This window comes from Lichenostomus cassidix, chromosome 2 (genome assembly GCF_008360975.1).
Source record: "Lichenostomus cassidix isolate B80296 chromosome 2, HeHo_3.0, whole genome shotgun sequence".
Taxonomy (NCBI): Eukaryota; Metazoa; Chordata; class Aves; order Passeriformes; family Meliphagidae; genus Lichenostomus; species Lichenostomus cassidix.
The window spans coordinates 51,202,007-51,228,137 of NC_139482.1; the positions used below are offsets into that span (position 1 = coordinate 51,202,007).

General features: G+C 38.6%; 1 protein-coding gene across 6 annotated transcripts in view; it reads left to right on the forward strand.

The window, feature by feature from the left end:
• TPK1 (thiamin pyrophosphokinase 1) overlaps nt 1–26,131 on the forward strand; it is a 301,751-nt gene that overhangs the window by 226,356 nt on the left and 49,264 nt on the right. For all 6 annotated transcript variants that reach the window (XM_085051533.1, XM_085051531.1, XM_085051528.1 and 3 more), the window contains one exon: nt 4,571–4,682. In XM_085051533.1, coding sequence (XP_084907659.1) covers nt 4,571–4,682 — 112 coding nt within the window. The remainder of the gene's footprint in view (nt 1–4,570; nt 4,683–26,131) is intronic.

The following is a 26,131-nucleotide window of genomic DNA, read 5'->3' on the forward strand; positions in this document are numbered from 1 at the left end:
TTAGGGTTATAACAAAATGGCTCTTCTTAAGTACATCCTTTCAGAAAAATTGGCTGTATTTATCTTGCTCAAAATCTCAGCCTAAAAGCTTTTATTATCGTTAAGTCAAGCTCTTACACAACTAATGATTAGTAGAAATATTTTTGGAACTTTGTTTTTACTTTATTGCCAGTCATGATGTTTGATTTTAAACATAAATGTTCTTAGCTTTGTTTCATCCTTGCTCCTTTCCTCTTCCTCCCCTCTGCTGCAGTCTTTGGTGATTGTGTTGATATCCACCCAGTCCCCAAGTCTTTTATCTATATACCATTTTTTGCACCAGATGTTTTTGTACTAAAACAGATTGTGGTTTTTGCCTTTTCCCTGGGTAACACTATGACATCTGTATTTAGTTTTTTGCTGCTGTTGTTGCTTTCAAGTGTATGCTGCCATCTATGGAGTAATCACAGAAATAAAGCTGGTATTAAAAAGATGTTTTATCAGAAGATCATGGAAAACAAGATCTCACTAGCAGAGGAGGTATCATAGAGCACTGGCCAGATCTCAAGAAATCCTCTTTCTCTATAGTACCAGATCTCACAGCAAGCATGGGTGAAAATACACCTTTTATAAAATCAGTGATTTCTATTAAATAAGTTATTCAGTAGAATTCTTTATAGTGGGCAAATTATCAGGGCAGCCTAAAAATCAGAATAAATTTGCTTTGTCCTCTAATCTGGTAACTCATTCCTTTTCCTACCCCATTACCTTTCACCTGTCCTAGTTTTTCAGCAGTTCCCAAGATCTGCTTACTATCTATTGCTTAATTTGTTTTTCAAAGGTTAGTTTTAATTCTTTATCCTTCCCCAGCATCTGGTTAATTGACCTGGTGTCTCTCCTCAGTGTTCAGTTTCATTGTGACAAGTTCCAACTTTCCCTCCTTTGGATCCCTTCAGAATGAATTACAGAAGATTAGTCCCCATTCTGTCTCTCTTTCATAATATTTTGTTTCTTGATATCTATTTTAGAGTGTACATTTACTGCAACACATTTATTCAAGATGGTCCGAAAAGCACTTGGAGAAGTAATTTTCTCTGTACTGGGGTATCCATGCACACAGAGAAGCTATCACTTTTGTCTTGATGCTGTTTGTGTGCTTTCAGCTTGCAGATTTTTGGCTAACTATTTTAGCATCTCACAGCCTTGAATGGGGCTAGGTGTATGAGTTCCCGGCAATCAGACTTCTATTCATTTCAGTTAGATGTGGCAAATAACAATTATGGCTTTAGGTCTTTCCTCAGCAAAGAGAGTGTTGGAGTGGGTGTGTATTTAGCCACTACTTCTTAAATGCTTTCTTATAACACAAGACATTACAATCAAAAACAAAACTTTAACGTATGTGGATGAAGCATTCTTTAAAATATCTTCTGACATTTTCTTCTTATTGCTGAACTCAGAAATTGATCTTATTTTCCAGCATCAAAGACAAAATGAAGGAAAAAAATCAATGCTGAAGATTGATCAATGTTTTTCAAAACTGACTTAATAAGATAAAAATCAATGCAGCTGTATTAGTTTCCATTCTTTCATCACCAGGAACATTCAAACATGGTAATATTTGATTCTTAAGTTAAATGTGAAAATATTTCAGTTACCTCCTACAAAGGCAAAAAATATATAAGGAGAGATTTATTTAGTCGAAGTTCAGTTTTCTTTTTAAACCTAATTTTGGAAATTTGAGTTATGCAGAAACTGAAAACAGTTTGATATTTTATGTGACAGTATATAATTGTTCCTTTAATCACACAGACTTAAATAGAACAAATTATTACTTGTATTTGCAAATTACAAGCTCTGATCCTCCCTTCCTCCTGCAAATATCAGTTCCATCTTGCTTAGTTGAAAGATCTGTAATCTAAAAATTGGACAAAATCTTGGAAACTGAATTTCTCTCATGGCAGGTTAATAGGGCTTTGAATTTAGAGCTTTACTGTACAAATGCATTGGCTGTTTAACCTTTTTTGGCAAAAATGAGTGAGTTATTTGTAATTTGTTTGTTTGTTTTTTCCCAACATTCATTCCCCTTTTCTGCTCCCACTATCCCCAGTAATATTAAGATCCCTTATTGATTTATTTAAAGAAAAGCTTTAAAAACTGACTTCTGTAATATTATTGAATCAATCCCTAAAACATAAGTTTGGCCTGACAGTTGAGAGGGTTTTCAAAAAAAATTAATTGGCATTTCAATATTCCTGTTTACTTTCTGGCTTGGGTTTAGCCCTTTGGGCTCCCAGTTTGAAATTTCTCTTAACAACTGAGTGCTGGAAAATGTCCTTTTAGGGAAGAAAGTCAATATTCTCACATAATCACTGGAACATGTTAACTGGGATTTTAGGTTAGTACCAGACATTGAAAGACTCCTGATAAAAGCTTAGATATTGGTGAGCCTCTGGTATTGGCTCAAGATTGGCTCAAGATTTATTTCATGAGCACAGGAAGGCAGCTTTCTGCATAAATTTCTACTGAATTGATTCCCTATCTTCAGCTGGGCCAGAATGTCATAAAATTGGAAATGCAAACCTGAAAGTAGTTAGACACAAACTTAGAGAATATTTAGCTTAATCAGATTCTCTGTGGGACCAGCTACTTTCTCATCTGCTTTTCATATTCCTTTACTAATTGATTAATATATTGAGTTGCTTCTCTCCTTCAGTAGCTCTGAGCAACAATATGTGCATTCATTGGGATCAGGCAGTCCCACCCCTTCATCTCTCCTTCATCATCAGCTTCATCATCAACAATATCTGTAATTGCATAATGAGAGATCTCATACTGGTAGCTCTTTTCTTCCTTTCCTACTCCCTCCATGCCGTGAGACAGAAGTGGCATGGCATATCACGTAGCTAAAAGCTTATCAAGCCTGAATTTGTTACACCTCTGAATTTGGCAGGCAGGCATTCACAACCACTACAGATGTACATGGCTCATCACCACATGAAGCTGGACACCCTGAGAAGACAGATAATACTGGATTGGTTTTCTTGTTGCTCTGCAAACAATCAAATAGGCTTAAGCTATGCAATCTGATATTCCCTAATTGACAGCTTTTCCAAGGTTCATTTGTTAACTGAGAGCATGACATGTACTGAAGTTGTTTCTTCATAATGCATTTGGCATTAACAGGAGAAGCTGTTGAATGCCTCAGACATCAGTGTCTCAGCAATATTTCACCTACCGTTTTGACTTTGTAACTAGTGACTTTGTATTTGCAAGAGCATGTGAAATGAGCATATGATAGGACAGGGCATGAGAAAAAAGCTTAAATATATTCTCTTAAAAAAATTTGTGAGACACTGTTTTTGCTGTTTGGGACATTTACTTTTTATGGTTCAACTGTTCTTTATTTCTTTTGGTATAAAACCTTGGTTTCTTGCGTAACAAAGTATTCATGGAATAGTCGCAGGATTTCAGAGTCCTTTTATTTTGGTATATTCATAAATAGGCATATCTGATTTTATTTATAGTGATGAATAATTTGTGTGTAAAAGATGTGCTCAAGAGTTTTGCTTGCCTGCATCCACAAGAGAATAAAATAAAATGAAAAAAAATCCTCTGTTTCAAAGAATCTTAGCTTCTCCCACATGAAGCCCAGGCTTATTTGAAAGAATAAATTATCTGTGTAGAAGAGAACAGAGGATGATTTCTTCACTAATCTTGTCACTACTTTGTATTTGCTGCTTTCTTGTAGCTAGTTTGCATAAACACTTTCTTAGTTTCTTAGAACACAGATTGTTCCAGAACTGTAACACTCAGCACTTGTTTTTCATTCTGTTGAAGATTTTCACTATCTACTATTCCTTGTAACTGTTCATATGCTGTTCACACAGGGTCTGTAAGTGCTAATTCAGAGCTTTATCACAAATATATCATCAATAATAGCTGTTGCTTCTCCTGCATCCCATGAACTTGTCAGTTACAAGATTAAATTTATCTTAGATGTAAAAAAAATGTTTTAATTACAGTTTTTGTCATGACTTCATGTAAGCATGTTACTCTAAATATTTAGGTTGATTTCTCTAGCACCTAGTAAAGTTTCTGCATCTATTTCTCCTTCTGGGAAGAGTACATGCCTGGAGAAGTACATGAAATTTTACAGATATTGTCAAAATGATTGAGGAGTTTCAGTGGTGCTTTGACTAGCATTGTTTAGGAAGTGAAACACAGCTGTTTAGATGAGGAAAAATGAATGAATGGATCAGGATGCCTTCATTTCACAGGAATAAAGAGCCTAGCTCTGACAGAAGGGCCTATTCAAAAAATGCCAGGAAAGAATTAGCAAAGCCAGATTCTGCTTAGAAAAGCCTAGGAACAAACTTTTGAAAGTCCAGAGGTTTGGAACCTAAGTACACATCTCTCCTTCTTCTGTAAACATCAATGGCCTGAGCTCCTGCTGCAGCCAAATATTCCTGAGCCCTTGGGGAACATTCAGGTCCTGTCTCCAAATATTTTCTGTTTTATTTCCAAGGTCTGTGATCAAATGTCATTTGGGTGCCTGACAAGCACTGATTCCAGAAACACTTCTGTCTTGCAGGGTAAGCACAAGCTGCGTGTGGACACAGGACTGGAAGGAGCCTGGTGTGGCCTCATCCCCATCGGGAACCCCTGCGAGAGTGTGACCACGACAGGCCTTAAGTGGAACCTCAGTAAGTGACACACCTCTGGGACAGTGGCTTTCATGGGCTCCTAACCCTACATTTAGAGCAGATTCAGCAGTGATGAAGGGCCTTACAAGTTGGAAGGTGAAGCATTGGCACTGAATCCCTGCCAGGCCATTTTTTTCCTAGAAATGAAGGGTTTTTTACAGAAAAGCAAGAGAAGAATCTTTAAACCTGAGATATCACAGGCAGAAGCACATCTTCCATTTGGGAGTCATTGTGCTCTTCAAACAGAACATTTGTTGAGGTCATGATACATTACCATCTTGATACATTGCCCTCCAGGGAGAAGAAGCCAAGAGTGTCTAAACGCCTGTTTATAAGCCATAAAGATGCAACAGACAAATAATAACGTGACACAGATTATTAAAGCTACCTTACTTCCCCTGAACTGCTTCATGTATATTGTCTGTTTCTCAGCCCTGAATGAATAGATCCTTTTTCTTACTTTAAAGTGGAAAAGTGTATGTTTGATCTTGAACCAGGGACATTTATCTGTAGAGAAAGGAGGTTTCATGACCAAAAAAAAATTTCAATAACCTTTATTTTCCTGCCTCTTCCTCCCACACTGAATCATTTGGGATGTGTTTACACAGGAAAGTAATGGGATATTTTCAATGAAGATTTATTAAAACTTAAGGGTAGCAAAGCAGTAATTGAAAGGCTCTGGTCTCACAGTCTGATGGACATGTCCAGGCTTTAGAGCCATCACATGGAGAAAGGGCATGCTGTTCTTACAGTTTGCAGTGCAATGCCTTCACTGGCTAAGTGTTAATCTGAGATTGACCCACTGTGCCAGCCAGCAGAATGTCTGCTGGTTCCACTGAGAGCTTGTGCATGTACAGTAAAGGTGATGGTAGACATTAGTAGCTTATTAATGATAAAAGATATAAATATGACATTAGTTTTGGATTGTGGGAGAATTGCCAGATGAAGAGCTGTCTGGCTAGCATTGTTTCAGTCCTTTTAAACTGGATTGGAAGAGGTGAATGTATTGTGTAAGGGACTTTCTCTTAGTTTGAAAAAGAGTCGGATATTTTCATGTGTACATAAAAATACAGTTGACAGATAAGATTCTGAATGTTCATCTGCTCATCTCCTGCTCTCCAGCAAGTTGTGTGTCCCATTGCACTGAGGTACTAATTTCTCAGAAAATGTTCTACCCTCCAGAGAGAGGTGAAAGAAGCTCAAACCCCATGTTAATGAAGGAAGCATCTTAGAAGCCTGTGTCATATTGCAAAAGGCTGCTGTGTGGATCAAAATGTGGTAGATGAAATGAGGTTGCGGCCCTTTCTTCTGGCATTATTAGTTGAAAAAGCCATTTTTCAGATACAAGATTTTTTTTTTTCAACTTAAGGACATAAATTTCATCAGGTTTACAAAGTGCTCATTAGAAAGTTGGTAATTTTAAATATGGTCTGTCTGCTCCCACAAATAACATGGCTTTGTTACTTTCTTACTACTAAATTATGATTGCCTGATGTGCTAAAGCTAAAGAGAGGGATCTCAAGTCAGCTTTTGCAGCTGGGGGGGGATGCAGGGGGGAGATGCAATGGCAGCAAATATTTTTTCTATCTAGGGTTGGGTTAAGATACCAGATTCTTAAATGTTGGTCATAACTAGATATGAACCTATGGGGATTCTTATTACACTTCATTTCATCTTTTTTTTTTCCTTTTACTGGGGGACAAAACAAGTATTAGGTGACTGTTTCCTGCGTGTTTCATCTTAACATGACACTGTCATCTCTGCTTCTCTCTGCCCTTGTTGCTGTCACTTTCCAGAAGGAAAGAGAGCAGACCTTTACAGTGCTTTTCTTAGCAATATGTATGTTGCATCCCAATACAGGCTGTGTTTTCAGTCTTAATATTCATGTTTCTCCCAGGTTGTAGTTCTTTCATTTATTGCTCCATATTAATCACAGATACATATGTAAAACAAAAAAATTGTCTGGTCCTCCTTGAAGAGGTTTTATCTGAGACATCAAGGTCGTTGCAACCTGGAACTGCTCCCTTGCCCAAGTAACTGGAGCTAACCTTTTCACTCATCCAGAACAACCTTTTAATAAGGTCCTTGTTCAGACACTGATTAAAAAATTAAAGTGCAGTTACATTTCCCAAAAGGGAAACCAATAGCTCCAATACAGCATGTGGTTAGTTGTGACTTGGTTGGACTTTTTCCCTAATAAATAGGGAAATATAGGGAATTTCCCTATATAAATTAGGGAATAATATAAAAAATCTGCATTCAGGTGGCTTAAGTTTGATATTAGCTTCCATTGTGTTAGTGGACTTCTATGCTGCCTGTAGTTTTGCAGTTACTTTTAAAAATATTAGTCCTTCTGTAAATTGGGATGGAAAAGCAAAGGCACAACTGAAAAGAAATAGAATAATAAGAATAGATACTGCAGTGTGACATGGATGTCAGCCTGGCTGCTGATGGCTGGCAGTGGCTGAGCTTTTCTGTTCATTTGACACTCTGAGCACACACCTTTGTAAAGCTCAGTGAATAAATTCTTGTGGTTATAAATTCATTTTCATGTGTAAATCATAAAATAAATTGAATTTTTAAGCCAAACATGACATGAAAGGCCTATTCCTCCAGTTTGTTATGAATTAATGGGGTGTGACCTAACAAGTTTGGTTTTAAAAAGTAATTTTTGAGCCCTCAGAATATGTATCTAAGTAATTTCAGAATTTTAGTTCAAATAGTGATGCATTCAGTGGGAGGGGAGCGCTCATTTATGCAAACACTAATTTCCAGCAAATCAGAATTCAAATAACACTGCATTACAAGAAAGACCTGGCTTTTCATCAAGGTTTTTAATGTTTAACACCAATTTCTGTCTGAGCATATCTAGGTTACTCTGCCAATTAAAATTTCTAAAACCTACAAGAGGTAATCAAATATTATCTGTGTCCAGTCTACAGGTGCTGTTATGATACTTCATAGATTCTAAATAGGAAAAGACAAGGATAAATACATAGAAGAGAGAGGCTGTATTGAGGTAAAGAATAGGCTACCAAAGGTCTCATTTCAGTGGGTGAATTAGATAAACCTGAAATCTCTAAGTGATTCTGCCAGCAGAGAAATAATGATGTCTTTTAATATTACAGAATTCAGTATATTTTGTGTGTTTGTTTGAGAATGCAGCATGTATGCATGCTTTTGTGCAAGCTTATCTTAGTTATTTGCTAGCACTTGTCACAAACAGAATTTTCATTTATTTTAGTTTTCATCTTATGGGTGAAAGAACTTGGAGAAGAAAGTGGAAAATTGATTAGAGAAAATATTTTTATCCACACTTGCTATTGTGTAGCACACACTCAGAACACATTATAAACATATTCTTTCCATTCCCAAAGGGATACAGATCTTTTCTCTATTAAAATCTGATTTACAGCACAGGAATCAGATAATGCTTTATCTGATTTGACTCACCTGGCTGCTTGCTGATAACAGCTCTCATGTCTAATAAATAAATAACAAAAAATCCAATAATGCCAGAATCACCCAGCATTCTTCATTAGGTCCTCAGTGGTGCTTTCATGAAAGGTAAATAAGAATGAAGGTAGAAATCAGCTGCTCTGCTCATCAAAGAAGAGCTTGGAGGATAATGGTAGGCTTTTGTATGAAATGGTTCCTTTTCTATGAAATTACTTTTGAGAATAATCTTGCCAGCTAATTTGTTCTTCATCCCTATGGTCTTTGATATGCTGTATGTCATGCCTGTACTAAAAATGCCAGCATATGTGTATGTATATATATATATATATATAAAAACTGTGTGTATGTGATTGTGCTTTCCAGATAATTTTCATGCAAATTTGCCTTCTTTAGGCAGGAAGTTAAATTACTGTAAAATGCTGCCATTCCAAAGAGCACCACTGTTATTTCACTTCAAAAGGCAATAGCAGTAACAATGGAAGGAAGACCTTTCTCTAACTGTAGCCACAGAGCATCCACTGACTACTGAAATCACAGGTAGATGAACAGGATCCCAAATCTTTTTGATGCTGTTTACATTGTTAGTGAAATTGAAATGTTTGCACTGTTTTACTTCACTGGGGTTTTATTGATGTTGCATTGTGAATGGAACTAAAAGTTTACAAAAGCAGTGGTTTGTGTTTCAGGAGAATTCATAGTCTGAACGATGAAAGAAAATTAGTAGCTCCTTTAAAAAAAAGAGGATGAGGGACTGTTCTAGAAAAGGTTGTAAATTAAAATGGACAGGTGTGTCTGTGTTCGTAAGGCTGTTTGTATAAGCACTCTCTAACCTGTTTCATAACTGAAATAGTTTATATCACACATTTTGCTACCCCAGTTCATTCTGACTGAGGCAAACAAAGTGGTGCTTCTGGGAAAAGCTTTGTTTTCAGTAGCAGAGTAAATAGCTTCACAGCTGGATTTCCATTCTCTTCTGCTTTCCTCTCCTTCCTCCCTTCTCTTGTTCTTTACTAGCAGAAGATACATTGTCAGTGATGTATTTTTTCACTTATCCATTGCAGCTCCAAGACTCTGGGTAGGGGTGGGGTGGACAGAAATGGTGTTGCTGATCCCAAAGCTTTGGGTGGCTTAGACCTTTGGCAAGCTCTTTGCCCACAGGAGTGCTCCTGTCAGCCTTCCAGGGTCACATCATTTATTACAAGGCATGGCCTGCTGAAATACTTTTCCAGTGAAGCAGATGTTCTGATGGTGGCAGCCTGGTATCCCACTGGCTTACTGCAAGTCAGCAAAAGCGACAATGAGGGCATTGCTTAGCATTGCATGAAATTATTTTGAACCACAAAGACCATTTAGTGTACATTAAAGGACTGATAAACAGAGCTCAGTTGTGCTGGGCCTCTAAACCTGTATTTGCATTTTTTGCTGAACAGCAGCTTGAAAACTCAGGCTTTGTGAAGAGGCTTGAAATGGAGATTTGAGGTCACACATTCAGTTCATTTCCACATACTTCAATAAATGTTTGGAATTAGTGGGAGAGAAATTCAGATCCAGCTTCTCTTTAGTAAGGTAGCAGGATCCCTGGCATTCAGTTTGGAAAGGCTGCTTTAAGGTGATAAACAGATATGCTTTTCCAGATCACACTTTTGGGGCAACATTACTACTGTAGGATTCCACTTGTGGACAGATTCATGTGAGTACCTTAGTTCTAAACTAGATCAAGCCACTTCCAGTGGTAAGTTTAGACCAGCGGGAAGGCCATCTTTAATGGGATATAGAGAATGTATATATGATACTTCCATGCAGCAGTAATAGGAAATAATTGCCAGGAAGGGGTGGAATAAAAAAGTCTCAGAGAGACTCCAGCACAGATGTACAGAGTAGATGACACTCCAAAATCTGAGTAATATCACCCTGAAGCAAACTGAAGACATTTAGAATCATAATAGAATGTCCTGAATTGGAAGGGACCCATCAGGATTATCAAATCCAACTCCTGGTCCTGCACAGGACAACCCAAAGAATCACACCATGTGCCTGAGAATGTTGTCCAAGTATTTCTTAAACTGCATGACCTTGGAAAAGGTCTCTCTCCATCTTTCTTGTAGGCTCCCACTGGAAGGCTGCTATTAGGTCCCTCTGGATGGCATCTCATCCTTCAGGTGTGTCAACTCAGCTTGGTGTCATCTGTAAATTTTCTGAAGGTGCACTCAGTCCCTTCGTCTACATCATTACTGAAGGCATTAAATAGCACAGGTTCCAATACGGAGCCCTGAGTGACACCACTTGTCACTGATGTCCATTGGGACTCTGAGTCATTGACCACTACCCTCTGGATGTGACTCTGCAACCAATTTGTCCTAACAGTCTACTCATCCCATCCATCTCTCTCCAGTTTGGAGAGAAGGATGTTGTGGAGGACCATGTCAAAGACTTTTTACAGAAGTCCAGGAAAAAACATTGTAGCCATGTCCACTGCCCTGGGGATCCTTGTCCACTGATGTAGTCACTCCATCATAGAAGGGCTCTGGGTTGGCCAGGCAGGTCTTGCCCTTGGTGGAGCCATGCTGCTGTCTCAAATGGTGTTCTTGTCCTACATGTGTCTCAGCACAGCTTCTAGGAGGATCTGTTCCATTATCTTCCCAGGCACAGAGGTGAGACTGACAGGTCAGTGGTTCCCAGGGTCCTACTTTCAACACTTTTAAAGAGGCGTACAATGTTTCCCTTTTTCCAGTCACCTAGGACTTCACTTGACTGCCATGACTTTTCAATATCATGGAGAGTGGCTTGGCGACTACATCAGGGAGTTTTCTCAGGATTCTGGGATGCATCTCTTCGGGTCCTATGGATTTATGCACATTCAGGTTCCTCAGGTGGTCATGAACCTGATCTCTACTTAGTGGGAAGTGCTTTGCTCCCTCAGTCCCATCCTGCTGTTCATGCACTCAAGAGGTGTGGGAAGAAAAGCTGACACTGAAGACTGAGGCAAAAGAGATGTTGACTACCTGAGCCTTCTCCTTGTCCACTGTTACCAGTTTTCCACCACTGTTATCAGTTGTGGGTGCACCTTCTTTGACCTTCCTTTTCTGGTTAACATAGCTGTGGAAGCCCTTCCTGTTATTCTTTGCATCCCTTGCCAGGCTCAGGTTCAGCTTCACCTTGGTTTTCCTCACCCCTCCCTACACAGCCTATTTCACCTCTGTGGCCTTCCCAGGTTTCCTGTCCCTGTTTCCACTGCCTGTGCATTTGCTTCTTTACCTTTAATTTGTCTGACACTTCCCTCCTCAGCCATGCCTCTCTCTTGCCTTCCTCTCCTGATTTCTTGCTCCTGGGGATTGCCAGCTCTTGTGCTCTACAGAAGACTTCCATAAAGCTCTGCCAGCTCTGCTCTGCTCCCCTGTCCCTGAGGGCAGTTTCACAGGGGATCACACTGACTATTTCCCTCAAGAGCTGCAGGTTTGCTTTTCTAAAGTTCAGGGCCTAACTTTACTCCTTACCTGATCCATTTATCTCAGGACTGCAAACTCCACCTGTGCATGATCACTGCAGCCCAGGCTGCCTCCAGTCTTGATGTCCCCAATTAGCTCACTTCACCTCCCTGAACCAGCACACTTATACATGTGCAGCTACATTGTTGTGGCACATTGCAACTATGGAAACTAATTTCATTGTTAATATAGAGGCGAGAGGGTTATCAAGAGAGCAAAATGCTGTTCTTTCCCTTGCATCCTCTATGTTACTTCAGTCTCTGCTTCTGCTAATGGAAATGTAACCCAGAGGTATGAAGAAAGAGGTGCCCTGCTTCAGCCCAGCTTTGGTGCAGATAATCCTCATTATTCTGGTGACCGTAGACTGGTGAGAGTACTAAAGTCACATGAAAACCAAAAGTAATGTGCTGCTACTGAAGGATGTGCATTGTAAAGACAAAGCACCTTTCTGAGCAAGAGGGAGATCTGCAGAGAGCCACAGAGCTATCACTGAGATTGGTGGGGGTCTGGATTAACTCTGTGGAATTCAGCATTGACTTTGAATTTTCACTGGCAAGCATGGGGGCTGAATTTGTTCAAGAAAGAGACCCATAGTTTATACTGATAACATTTAACCCTAAAGGTATTCTTATCAGTCAGCCTGCCCCCATGGATACTGGGAAATCATCTTGTTTAGACAACAGCAGAGTCAAAGCTGAAACATAGTGGTGTATTTCGATGAAAGTCAGTGAAAAATTGACCAGAGTACAAATGGTCATTTGTCATATCCCTTGCAAATATACTTTAATTGTTTTCATCCTTAAATGCCCAGAATCAGCCATAATAAATGTAAATGTCACACTGCCAGAAGATTTCCAAAAACAAGGGAGCTCACTGAGGCACATGGTGAGTTATTGCCAGTTCCCAATGTCTCTGCAGAACCACAAAAGGGCAAGGACCAGGTAGGAGGACAAAATCAATCACATCTGACTAGAGTCTCCCAGAATTAAAAAATGAGATGTGTTCGTCTGTGATGATTCAGTTAATGAATGTGTGCTATTTAGATTTTTGGGGAGCTGTTCAACTAGATAGGCATTGCCCCTAAGCATTGACTCCTCCTTTGCAATTTGTTTGTGGACCTTTTAGTTCTGTTTATGTTTTTAGTACGTACTGGTGTATGTGATTGATTTCTTCTTCCCAAAAATATGACACTGAGGGAAATTATTTTCTCTGCAGTGAGCTATTCCTGTACCTTAATGGCAAACAGTCCTGGCTATCTCCTCTACAGTGTCTCAATTCTTCATTCACTGTTCTCTTTGAAAACATTTTGCATGTTGTATCTGAGGGGGCACTGCTCTCTCCAGTTTTTGGCTCTAGATGTCTGTGGGAAAAAAAAAGGTGTTTTTTTTCTTGCTGTTATATGAAGTTCCAGAGAAGATGAAAATCTGGTGGATGTCATCACTGACTTCTGTTGTATGTTGTAAAACCTGTGTTTTGGCTGCAAGTTGTTTATGGCATCCTGATGTGTAATTAATAAGCTATTAACAACTGACTGTAGTGAGCATGCTCTGGAACTGTCGCTGTTGAGCCGCTAGCAGAGAGAAGAATCCAGTTCTCAGTGGCAAGAAGGAAAAAAGCCTTTATTGTTTTGATTTCATCATATATATAGAGTTTTCAAAGGTCACCCAGATTGGTCAGTCAGAAACCTCCCCCTAGGCCTGATTGGCCAGGCCTGCACCATCCAGATCTTGGGACACTGTTTTTAGTAACATCCAAACCTTATCTTTATTTATAAAACACAAAAGGATTTCTCATGGGAAAGACCTGTGCTAGCCACACTGGAACTATTAATTTTAGACATACATACCAATTACAGACCACTAAGCAAATCTGTTGTTTTCAGGTGAGTTGGGAAATACAGATTTCTGTTAGATGATTCTATGTCTTTCTGTGGAAGCAGCTGTGACTTCTTTTGGGCAGTAAATTCATATGGTGGGGGGAGTCAAGCCAACTGGAGGCAGGGGAGGAAAAAAGAGAAAGTGGCAAAACTGCAGTGTGAGATTGCATTTGGGATTAGAAATATGTTTTGGGGAAAAGGCAGATAACATCAAAATGGGGGACGGTATGAATACAGAGATTGAGAAAATGAGAATAGAGGTGTTTTTAAAAGACTGTTAATATCTTCCTTTTTGAAGGACTGAATTGAGAGCAAAATTTCTATCTTGTTATTTCTCTGCTGTTAGTGATCTCTCTCATGTTCCACTGCTGTACAGGCATTATAGCCTGCTTCTACTGTCAGTAAACTGGTCAGCTCAAGTGATGCAGGCCTGTCCCTAGGATCTGCCTGGGTATTGATCCAATAGCAAAAGATGGCATTAGACATTTGATTTGAAAATAACTTCGCTCTTAGGGATATCAATTCAAGACTGAAACTACGGAAAAGCAGAAAGAGAGAAATAAAATTAGTTAGTGTTTGGATGTAATGGTACTTACAGATTCGACACACTGGCATCACAGGTGTATTCCCTAGGTATAGTTGCAGCCATAGTTGGTGGTGCAGATGTGTAGAACCTCAGCTTTTCCCTCTGCAGAAACAAAGATACCTGGGAAGAATAAGCTGAAGTACTGCTGATTTTCTTGTGGTTCAGGCAGTTGATTGTCTGGAGTGTTTACTCCGTGCAGGCACTTTATCTACTTGCTGCAAGTTAGCTGTTCAATTCTCTTAGCACTCGAGCTGAGCTTTCAGCACCCTAACATTGCTGAGAGTTCTTGGTTCTGTAAAGCACAAGGTACTCCAAAATGAAAGCTGTAGTATCGTCTTTAAGACACTATATAAGATGTTAATATGTCTGTGTCTTTGAACAGTTCAACATGTGCAATGGTATTATCAATTCTATCATAATGAGCAACACACAAACCCTTGAGGAATTGAGCATGCATGTATTCACTGCAGTTTATGCAGTAAATAAGGCATAGCGCACTATGATGAATCAGGGCTCAAAGGGTGTCAGTTAAAAGAATACTATTTGCCAAAATGAGTCTGGCCTGCTTGGTTAATGGGACTGTGTAATTAAAATTTCCAAGTAAATGTGGGTTCATATACTACTAACAGGTAAATTTTATGTAGCATGTCACATTGTCACAGAAGTTTAGGTCATCATGTGGCAGCTGTGTTTCCTGTGTTACTTATATTTTGAAGTTTTTCCTTGTATTTAATAAGCAGGAAAAAAAACCAAAACCAAACCAAATTAAACCTTTCAAACAATTCCAAATAGTTTTAGTATATTTTAAGTAAGTGGTGATACATGTCATAAACCAAACAGTAAATCCAAATAAATGGAGGTGGAATGAATTTCAAGAGATCTTACAATCTGTATAGCTTTCCTATGTCATCACTCCTGAAAAACCTGAAAAAGTATTCCTCTTTTATGAGCTTTCAGTTCAGCTTTGGGGATTCCTTCATAATAGCATCTTAAGAAACTGTGCTCCAATTAGATTTTTTTTTCTTTCTGTGTTCTGTGGATACAGTGTGTGATAAATATATTCTCATGCTGTTAAGCATTATAACTCAGCATTTATAATCTAATTGCCAATAAGAAATCTCAGAATTGTAAGTTTAGGTTTCCCAAGCGTAGGGCATAACTATAATTTACCCAGGCACCAGCAATACTAGTGTATCACTGCTGATTGGCATGCCACTTAATGATGCTGTTTATAAGACAATTTTCTAATCAGCTGCGTGAACACTCATCAGGAGCTTGTTTCTTGATTTAAAGCAGAGTTGGAGAGAAAGATAGGGGGTTTTTTGCTTATAAAAACAAACCAGGGAAAAAAGCAAATTACAAAGAGAAATATCAGAGTTGTTTTGTTTTTCATTTTATAAAGCATTGATACAGTAAAAAGAAAAAGGCAAAATACAAATATAGAAAGCTTTGATATCATGAATCTGGATTATGCTTTTAAAAGTTCAATGTAGAATTAAAAGCTGTAGCATGAATGAATCAGTATTCTTCAGGCTTTTTCTTTTGTACATTTTGAAACTGGGTGATGATAGCTTAACCATTAGCATTCTGGTTTTTAACAGGTTTTACATTTCCAATCATTGTTTAATAATAATTATGTGATATTGTAGATAGTCTGTTGGGTCTCGTCAGTTGAAACTGAGGCACAGTTAGTTTTCCATTTATTTCACAACTCAAATTTTAGTTTTCAGCCAACCCTCTCTTCACCTGAAGAATAATTATGTATTCCTTGCCTTCTTCCTATCTATTTCATTCTTTTCTTCCATAATAGAACAGCTTTAATTTTAAAAATGTGATCTAAATCACATGTCAACTGAGCCAAGTGTCTGGCATGGGAGCAATTCATTATATTATTTAAGAGGTTTTGAAAAGATGAGCTCCAGCTTGTCGCTGTTGAGCAGCTAGCAGAGTAATGAAGGCACCAGTTCTCAGTGGCAAGAAGGAATGACCTTTATTGGTTTGATTTCATCACATATATAGAGTTCTCAAAAGTCACCCAGATTGGTCAGTCAGAAGCCTTCCCCCAGGCCTGATTGGCCAGGCCTGTACTGCCCAAGTTCTGGGACACTGTTCCAACAACATCCAAACTTTATCTTTATTTATAAAACACAAGAAAATTTCTCATGGGAAAAACCTGTGCTAGCCACACCAGCTGACCTGCCAAATTTATGAATAGTTTTGACCGGCACAAATAAAGTACATTTTCCAAATCTATCCCCAAGTAATCATTGTAAACACAGTTCTGTAGTCTGTATATCCAGTGTATATTGAAGAATTCATGGTTTATGAAAATATTAGAGCTTAATACCAAGATTGTGGAATTAATGGGACAAATGAATTCAATATTAGCATGTTAATCTGGAGGTGCCTCTGTCCCTTCCTTACTAGGGTTACTTAAATCCCCAGTTCATCAGAAGATTTAGGCATTCATGCATTTTTATACATGTTACCAGTTCCATTGAATATAAAGGGATTATTCAGTGGGTAAACATGTGCAGAAGTACTCACTGCAAGTCGGACTCTGAAATTGAAGTTATAGCCTTCAAAAATGTCTGAAGTGCCTTTTCTGTATGTAAAATAAGGTGGTACTGCCTTTAATCCCAATTTCCAGGGTTAGCTGCCTGGGTTCATTCCTATTCTAATCTGTCTTCTCACTCACCAGTGCTATAAAGCTCCCTTTCTAGTTCTGCACATTTTTTATGTATTGCTGATTGACTGTAGTAATTTACATTAATTCCTCCTGATTTTGCTGTCAAATGCCTGGGCAAAGTATGAAGACAGGGTAAGACAAATGACTGAAATATTTCTCACATCTGGTTTCTTTACCTGTAGTTCAACAGTTGTGGTTTCCTACCAGTGCAGCTGTCAGGTCCATGTATCAAGTGAATTTTTCACATGAGAATTTTGAAAAAAAGGATCTCTGGATACCTACCAGAATTTTTAAACAATCCTAAACTTTCATAAATAGCCAAAAGCATTAGAATATGGTATATGACTGCATAGTTGTAAGAGAACAAAACACTCTTGATAGAGTGAATCAACCACAAAGTATATGAGATTTGTTTTGGGGTTTTTTTACCGTGATACAAATTTGCCACACTTTTGTGTCTCTTTCTGCCATATGTAAAGCAAGATTTTCAATCCACATTAAAACCATTTACACAGCCAATACAAGGCACTTGCTAGGCAACGGGAAATGTTTTCTGCATCATGTTATGTGCTAGAATGTGTTAAATACTAACATTAACATAAATATTTTTGTACTAGAATAATTCTGTATTGTTCCCTTTTCTTTATTTTGAAATGTGAAGTGTAGTTATGTTTACCATTTAACATTCCAAAAGCCTGCAAACTCTTCCTTTGGCAAGTGCAAATCAGCAAATGCTGGCAATGCCCTCAAAGACAGCTTTCTGTTGTGTGCTTCTGTAGAGATTTATAGTGCTCGTTTGCAATGTATAGTGGGAAGGCTGGTTGGCTATTCAGAGCTTGTGTTTGCCACCTTGTTTTTGCTGCTGCCTTTTGTTAGCCTGTGTGTTTGTTAGCACAGTTCTGGACCATTTATGTCTTGTCTTGGATTTTTGAGAGCTCTTCTGCTGGCAATTAATTTTACATGCCAAATATCTCAAGCAAACATTGTTGTCAGTGAATTTATATATTAGACTGTGTTCCTTTTAATGCCATAATTACTTTAGTGTCCCAGCTGACATAATCTCAAAAGAATTTTACTCACTGTTGTAAGAGTCCATCTTTCCAGTTTGTGCCATTCTCTAACTTCCTGAAGTAATGGGTTCCCTAGATATTTGTCAGTCGTGGTTTTGTACCCATGTTTCCTGAGTTTCTCTACCAATTTTTTGTTCTATCTGCTCTGATGCCAGTTTCAACAAATCCTCTAAAAGTAATAAATAAGGAAGTCAGCCTTAAAAAAAAACCCAACAAACTCACAAACAAACAGAAAAACCAGCCCAAAAACTTATATTGTTGTCATGGCACAGCACCACTTGCTGACTCAGTGGGTAGCACACCAGGCTGGGGATCCAGCAGTGTGGCTGGAATACATCATTATCTCTCAGTAATATACTGTCTCACTGGTCCTACTGTGTATCTTGTTAACTCTTTGGGGCAGGGACTGCGCAGTGCCCTCTGTCCTTCCTGGTAGTCACACACTATAGGGATAAACATAATTAATTACAAATGGGAGGTGACTTCTGGAGTTGCAGTTTAAAGCTATTACCATGGAATGATTTCTGATTTTAAATAAATGCATATTCTATGCGTGTAAAAGACTGCATCTGGATTATTAGCTTCAGAAATGGAACTGTGGAAAGAGAAGAAAATCACTGTTTAACATACAGTGCCATCTACAGAGCAGGCTATGCAACCTGCACTTCTTACATTATATGGGGTTTTTTGTTTGGCTTGTTTTTGTTGGTTCCTTTCCTTTTTTTGTCACATTCCAGTTGACATTAATGGCTAGAGAGTGTATGAGAAGTTTCTGTCAGATGCCTGCAGAACTGGAGGATGAGCATGAGAGCAGTTGGGCTCATCTGTTTCAGCTGTAATTGGCAATGTCCATAGGCCAGGCTTCAGCAACAGCACCCACTGTTAACTTTCACTTAGAAGCCTGTATTGCTGGGGCTTGCTTTGTTGTTTTGTCTTTTTTTAAATGCAACTATTTCTAGAAATGCTGTGTCTGCAGCTAAGCTTCCTAGCAATCACATGACCTACGACAGCAGTCTGATGAGCAGGCAGAGGTGGAAAGAGGAGGACAGGAGCCAGAGAGGGAAAAGCCCACCTGTGATCATGTTGTGTGAAGATGATCTTTGCTAAGGCACCTTGTCAACTGTTGGCTCTGTTAGGAGTCAGTTTAAATGTGGGGCTGAAGGGGACTGGGTCTTCCCCTATCGTTACCTAAGCACAGGCTATAGAGAAAACTGTTAAGCAGTGGTTGTCTGTTTGCATGGTTCACTGGTTGGAATGACAGTGCAGGAAGAGTTAGATTAAATCCCCAAAATCTTTAGAGTGATCTTCAGATAAATGTTAATTTTGATGCAGAAAACTGAATATTTTTTATTAAAAGACAGAAAAGGTGAAAAACCATAGAAATATCACTCCTTCTATTCTCAGAGATCCATTATTTATGTAACGTAGCAAATTAAGTTATTGTGGTCACTGCAGAGCAAACTGTTGTCTGTCCTCTTTTGTCTAGCTTCTGAACATAGGAAGTTATCTGATTTTTAAGCTGTTACTAGCTCAGGAGCCACTGTTTGGCATCTTCAAATTAGTGGGTTTGAAAAACAGAAATGGGAAGGGAGGGCTGAGAATGAATTTTGACATCCAAGGCAGAGATGAAATAATTTTCTGGCAGATGATCTTGCACAGGTGAATAGGGAGAGGGAAAAAGAGAAGGGTCTTTGTTTTTTTTATTTTATATAGTAACATCCAAAATTCAGTGTATTTAAAGTTGCAGCAGAAATGTACTGGGAGTCTGAGTGTCTGAGACAGCTGAAGCTGCACATTAAATAGAGTTTATGAGAGTAGTCTGCCATTTGTCACCTGCACTGTCACAGTCAGTACGTGTGACTGTGTAGGTGAATGGGGGTGTATGTAAATAATAATTCCTCTTTATTTAATATACATTAAACCTGAAAAGGGGTAGAAATATGAGTTAGCAGAGTGCTACAAAATGTGAAGTTAATTATGTAGTAGTTATCCTCAACATTTCCATCTTTAAAGTGGTTTAAAGTGAGAATGAACTGCTTAAGTGCAGCAGTTACTGCAGACTGTGATTAGTTAAACAGATGCAAATAGTAATTGTAACTGATGAATGATTGATGATGGCTTTATATGTTTACCATTATGTACCATTGTAAACACTTTTTTACTCAGTGAGGATGGATTCTGTAGGAAAATTGATGATGTATGAAATATGAACTCAAACTGTAGTGCTTTTAAGAGGGCAGAGGGCCAATATGGTAGGCTGGGATAACCACAGAGTTGTTACCTGAGGAACTGGTGAACTTTGCCATTGTTATAATCGGGCTGAGCATGAAACATCTGCCAGCTGACATTCAGAGCCTGAGTACAAGTGCAGCTGGGAAGGTGAGTTCACAGGAGAGAGCCTGAAAGTACTCATGTTCAGGCTGGGCACTGTTGAATGGTGGCTTTTGGTGGGGAAGGCCCCCTGATCCACTACTCAAAAGGAGATGCTATTTCTCATAATTTTTCTATTGCTTCTCACGGCTTCTGCCTTTTTTCACAACGTTCTAGTGTCCTGTCTCCTGTAGATCTATGAGACATTTGCAGTGCAGTATATTTGACAGCCAAGGAGAGACTGTGTTACACCCACATTGTAGGAGCCATTTGGGACAGAGCAAGTGTGTCTGGATCACTGGAAGTTGGTGGGAGCAAGAAGACAAATATGCATCTCTCCAGAAAAACAGGGTGGGATAAGAGGTTTGTGCAGTGTTAATGATGCTATAATTCTACTTGGTTTGTCACCTGCCATTTGCTAATTATTAATCACAGTAACAACATTTGTTAGTTTCATTAATTGAAAGGAAATTTCATTGCAGCAGCTTGAGTTTAATATCAGCTCTTTGTGTACTGTACAATGCAAAAAGTAACCTGTGGTAATTAAATTACATACTAAGTCTTCGTTCTACATAAATTATTCTATTCACTGAGGAAAAAAATAGACAGTGCATTACCAAAGAAAAGGCCCAGATCATTAGCAGCCTCTACTCCCTGCTCTGTTCACTTCACTTGCAGTGCTGAAATCTGTCTGTTACCTTTTCTGTGGTGTTGTAGAACTAACAATGAACTTGCCATCTTTTCTGTCATATGCCTGCCCTTGGGCTTGTATAAAAGAAGGGAATTAGGTTGTGTTTTGTTGACCTTTTAGATGCAAGGGAAATGGTAGTCCTGTTTCCTTACACATCAAATGCTGCCAGGCTGTTGTCTGTGTTAACCTTTGTGGAGCACCCTGATGTGATTGTTACCCTCGCACCAGGACACAGATGTCAGAGAGAATTGAGAAGGGATAAATTGGAGGTGCCATGCAAAACAGCTCGGCTAAAGACATTTTTCTCCTGCACTGAAGAAAAGGTATTCTGTATGTGTTTAACTACTTAGCTGGTCTGTGAGTCCTGTAATTTGCTTAGCCAAACAGAACTTCAAAACAGATGGTTTCTAAATTTGGGGAAAATAACCATTACGGTATTTTTTCCCTGTGCAGTCTGCAGTTACACTTTAGTACTGAAATTATTTGAAAATTAAACAGGAAAATAAAATTTGGATCTTTACCAACTGAGTACTAATTTCAGGAACATGCAATTTTTAGTATGTATTAGGTTTTCATCTGCACATTTAGCCTAAGATTTGTTTATACTCTGATTTAGTGTCTCTTGCTGCTTACTTGCATAAACACTACCAAATCAGTCAGTTGGAGTCACCAGAGTATTTAGCTCCCAGCTGCATTTGCTCATGAAAGGAAGAATGACAAGTTTCCTCTTTTGCAGAGGAGGAAGTGGAGAAACAGAAGGAAGTAATTCATTGCACATACATAGCACCTGCCACCAGCCACCTCTACAGCCACGTTACCAATAATAAGTACATTGGCTTGAGTGGAAAGCATTTTTTTGTGAGAAACTGCTTCATTCCCCATCTCTTAATTAAGGAAACTGAGTCACAGAGCATTTTTCTCATCCAAAACTGTAAGTCAATCTAATCAGAAAGTAGGAATCTGAGTATCTGGGGCTTTGAGATTATTTTTTTATCCCAGTAGAAATAAATTATGACAAATGAATTAATTGTTTGATATTTATGGGGTTTTTTTAATATATATGTAATATTATTGTACATAGTCAATATTTTCCAAGTGCATCTAAGAAAATTATATTTAGGAACTCTGCCTTTCTATTGGAATATATATGGTCAGCTGTTGGTCGTTTTGTATGTGTCCATCCCTGAACATAAAGAGGGTGTCTAGGTGTCAAACTTCAGTTTAAATCAGTTTTCTGGAAAGCCAAGCATGGTATTTAGCCTCCACTTAACAGTGCTTTAACCATGAGATGTTAGTGTGAGAGCACCAGCATATTCTCAGGTAGCCTTTGAAATAACTCATTGCCAAACAACAGAGATTATCTTGGATTGGGAGTCACTGGAGAGAAATTTAGGGCTATGACTCAATTGATTCAAACGTTTGCTTGCTCAAGCAAGCATGCTGTGCGATGTCCAGCCGTATTGCATTGCACAAGGCAGAGCTGGGCTGTGGAAAACATTACCCCAGAATACTGTGGACCACAGGTATAAGTGGATTCAGGTAAAGAAACTTCAGCAAACACAGTGATGCAGTCTCCAAGAAATCCCTAAGCTACAGGTCTTTGAGGAGGGGTGTGCTGAGGGAAATACTGCTCCCTATTGCCCTGTCTTTTAAGTTCTTTCCTGAATACCCCTTATGGACCATTGCCTGAGGCTCCTGTGTCAGTTACTAAGATAAATCCTTGGGATGACAACAGTGGCTGCTATTGTGATCTTTCGACCTGTAAAGTCCTCCTGAAAGCACAAATATGTTCTTCCATTTCGGCTTCTCTTCAACTTGTTTTGTCCTCTACCCAGATTAGGGACTTACCTTTTAAGTTTAAATTATTCTTTTTTAGACAGAGGACTAGAGTGATATGCCCTTCTTCAGAGAGCATTCACTTGTACAATGTACCACCTGTACTGTGGCAATAATGTGTGTTTATCTCTGCTGAAAACATCTAACCTGCAACATGTTTTTTACCATCTCTAGGCTATTTCTGCTAGTGCAGCTGTAAAATACAGCCTTCAATTGCTTGCTAAATTGTCAAACTCAGTTGGCAATTGAGAGTCTGCCTCGGCATTTTAATGGGCTTTGGCTGCAAAGGTTTCAGAGTAGGACTTTTCTCCTTTACTTAAAAACATGCGTTCTAGTTGGGGTTTCTAAAGGTGGTATTGTAGATCTGCAGGTACCAATGGAAGTGGGTTTATGGGCCTGAAGTGTGGAGTCTCAAGCAGGGAACAAGATGACTTCCCTTCACTCTTCTGAGTTTTCAGACTTTTTAACAGGGAAAACTGTTTGGGTTCATTTGGTTGGTTGTTTTGTTTGGTTGGGCTTTTTCTTAAAGTGTGCAGTTGTAGCTTCCCGGCCAGGGACTTTTAAGTAAATACTTGTGTCTCAGAGCATGAAGCTACAAGAGTGCTTGTAGCTCTCTTGAGCTGTCAGAGTAGGGGTTTATGGAACTGAAAGCAGTTGTCTGCTACTTTCTCATTAAATGCTCTTGTTAAGCTGTGATTGCTGACCATAAGTGCATTCGTAACATCTCACCTGAAACTCCTCACTGCTTTCCTTAAGCCCTCTTAAGAAAGAATTAAATTCATTTTAATTCTCTTCAAATTCATTCCATTTGTATCTTCTCTGATGTATAGAATCTCTGCTGGCTCAAAGGGAATGCTTTTGGGCAGAATATAGCCACAAACTATGCTGCTGACTGGCCCATGTTGCTTTTAGAGTTGTAGTTTTTATGTAAATCAGTTTTAGGACTGAAACTGCAGTTTAGATGTTCCATGAGTACCTTCTTGGCATGTTGCATCACTGACTTGAAAGGTAAAACTACAGTATAATAGCCACTTGATGGTGCTTTCTACGACTGTGATGTCTCTTTATTTAGCTGCAGATACAGTAGCAGCTGGCAGGAGCATAAGGTTCCAGAATTCTTACCGAGGCCATTATAACTTTGTGGCTTTTATGTTACTGCATAGCATTTATATACAGGGTAATGGGAAAGGAAGGTGAGTGAAGCGTATTTGCACATTTTGGTAACAATATCCAGTATTGACAGGTTGTATTTTACAGTGGAAGATATGCCACTTTTCAGGGGTCATTTTATGTCCTAATTTGTAGCTTGATTGGCCATTGTTGTGATTGTTGGCCTGTTGTATTATAACCAAAATTTCAAGAACCTGTTTGGCTTGAACTTCCTTATCATGAGTTTACATCTAAATTTGTAAAATATTTCAACTTCAAATTTAGGAAGGTAATTGAATTGTGCTATACAAAGCAAAACATGTAATTTTTCACATATTTTCTAAAAGATCCTGTTTTTTTAGTACCTTGTCTCCAAGGAATATCAGGTGTATTATATGCTTCACATCAATATATGTAGCCATCACCATGCAAGAGAGAATCTTGTCTCTTCAGTCTGATTTTTCATTCAGATGCTTTGACTAAAGCATTACTGAGCTAATGTAGAAATAATTGAAGTAATATCCAGCAAAGGGTTGTGAATTTTTCCCATATGCAGAAAAGAAGTATTATGGATATTAGTTTTGCCCTTCTTTTTTCCCCTTGGGTCTGGAAACTGTGCAGTCTGTTCTCTACAAGATGAGACAAAAAGTAAAAGGAAAGAAAAAGAAACCTAGATGGTCTCTTGTGGAAGGAGGCGTGTGTGTATATATATACATATATATATATATATATATATGTATGGGAGTTATGGAGTAATGGATTCATATTATCAGGGGCATTTCATTGTATAATAGAGTGATATACTTTCAGGGAATTAATATTAAATTTTGTTTTGAAGTAGCTTATATCTTTCTTTTTCTGCTTGCAAAAACTAACTCTGGCAGAAAGCTTATTTGCCAAAACTAAGCCCCTGAGGGTAAATATCTAGTCACAGAATCATAGAATCATTAAGGCTGGAAAAGAGCCCCAAGATCATCAAGTCCAACCTTTGACCAAATACCACTATGCCCATTCAACTGTATCACAAAGTGCAACATCTACTAATTTTTTTAACACTTCCAGGGATGGTGACTCTACCATGAGTCCCAGGTGACAAAAAGGATGGTGACTGACCTTGAGCAGAGACAGTCTCTAGTCCAAAAGTGGTTCTTCTGATGTAACTTTGCCTTTATTTAGTGTTATATCGTGTTGCACGAGTAACACCATCCTCATCACATATTTGCCTGTTCTTTATGCTTCTGTAACTTAAATTACTCTATCTATCCACCATTTGGGTAAAATAACATCCTGGAAGAGAAATCGCCCCTGACTTGAAATTTACAAACACGAATGGTTCGGTCTCATGAACCCCTTACAGAAAGTCAGGGGATCCTTTGTGACAAATAAAGGCAGTGCTCTGCTCAGCAGGATAGTAAAAATCTTGGATTTCAGGAATCAGACTGCCCCTGTTGGAAAAGTGAACATAACGAGTGACCTGAAATAAGTGATTTTTCCCATGTGATGGATTGAAAAGAAATTGATGGGAAGAGATGATGCGGAAGTTCCTGCCTCCTAATCAGTGGTTCAGCTAACATACAGTACTAGCAGGAAATTTCCAAGCTGCTGATTGTATTGCTTCAGAAAAAGAAAAATCATCCCATTTCTTGAAAATGCAGTGTTTTGTCGTGGAAAGAAAAATGCATTAGATTATGGTACTTAGTATTTTAGACCTTCTGCCTTGTCATATCAAGGTTCGCTAGAGCTAGTAGAGGCTGATTCAAATATATAGCTTTTGCCATAGCCTGCAGATAACATTTTAGTCTCCACTGTCACTAATCTGGCTGGGAATGACAGTCACAGTGATAATTACATGGACACTCCAGAGACTCAGAGGCAAAGCAAAACAGATTCTGCTCCATAGAGAATTTGCTTCTTGAATGACCAAATGCAACAAATTAAATGCTCCTGGTGCACGTTGCCTGATACTATCAGATGGCATATTGTATCAAAGCACAGCTAATTATTAGTAGCATTGCATTGCCTAGCATGTTTTAGTTTTGGAACGCGTACATATTTATTATTCCATCTGCTCTTGAAAGACTTAGCAATTGGTTATTACAATTAGATAATTACTAAATATATTCTGTCCTTCTGGAACTTAAAAAGAATGTAGACCTGGGAGCCAGCAGGGAATACTGAACAAAACTGAACTGTGCTAAATTGAAAACTGATTAGAAAGTACTGCTTTCTGCAGTGCAT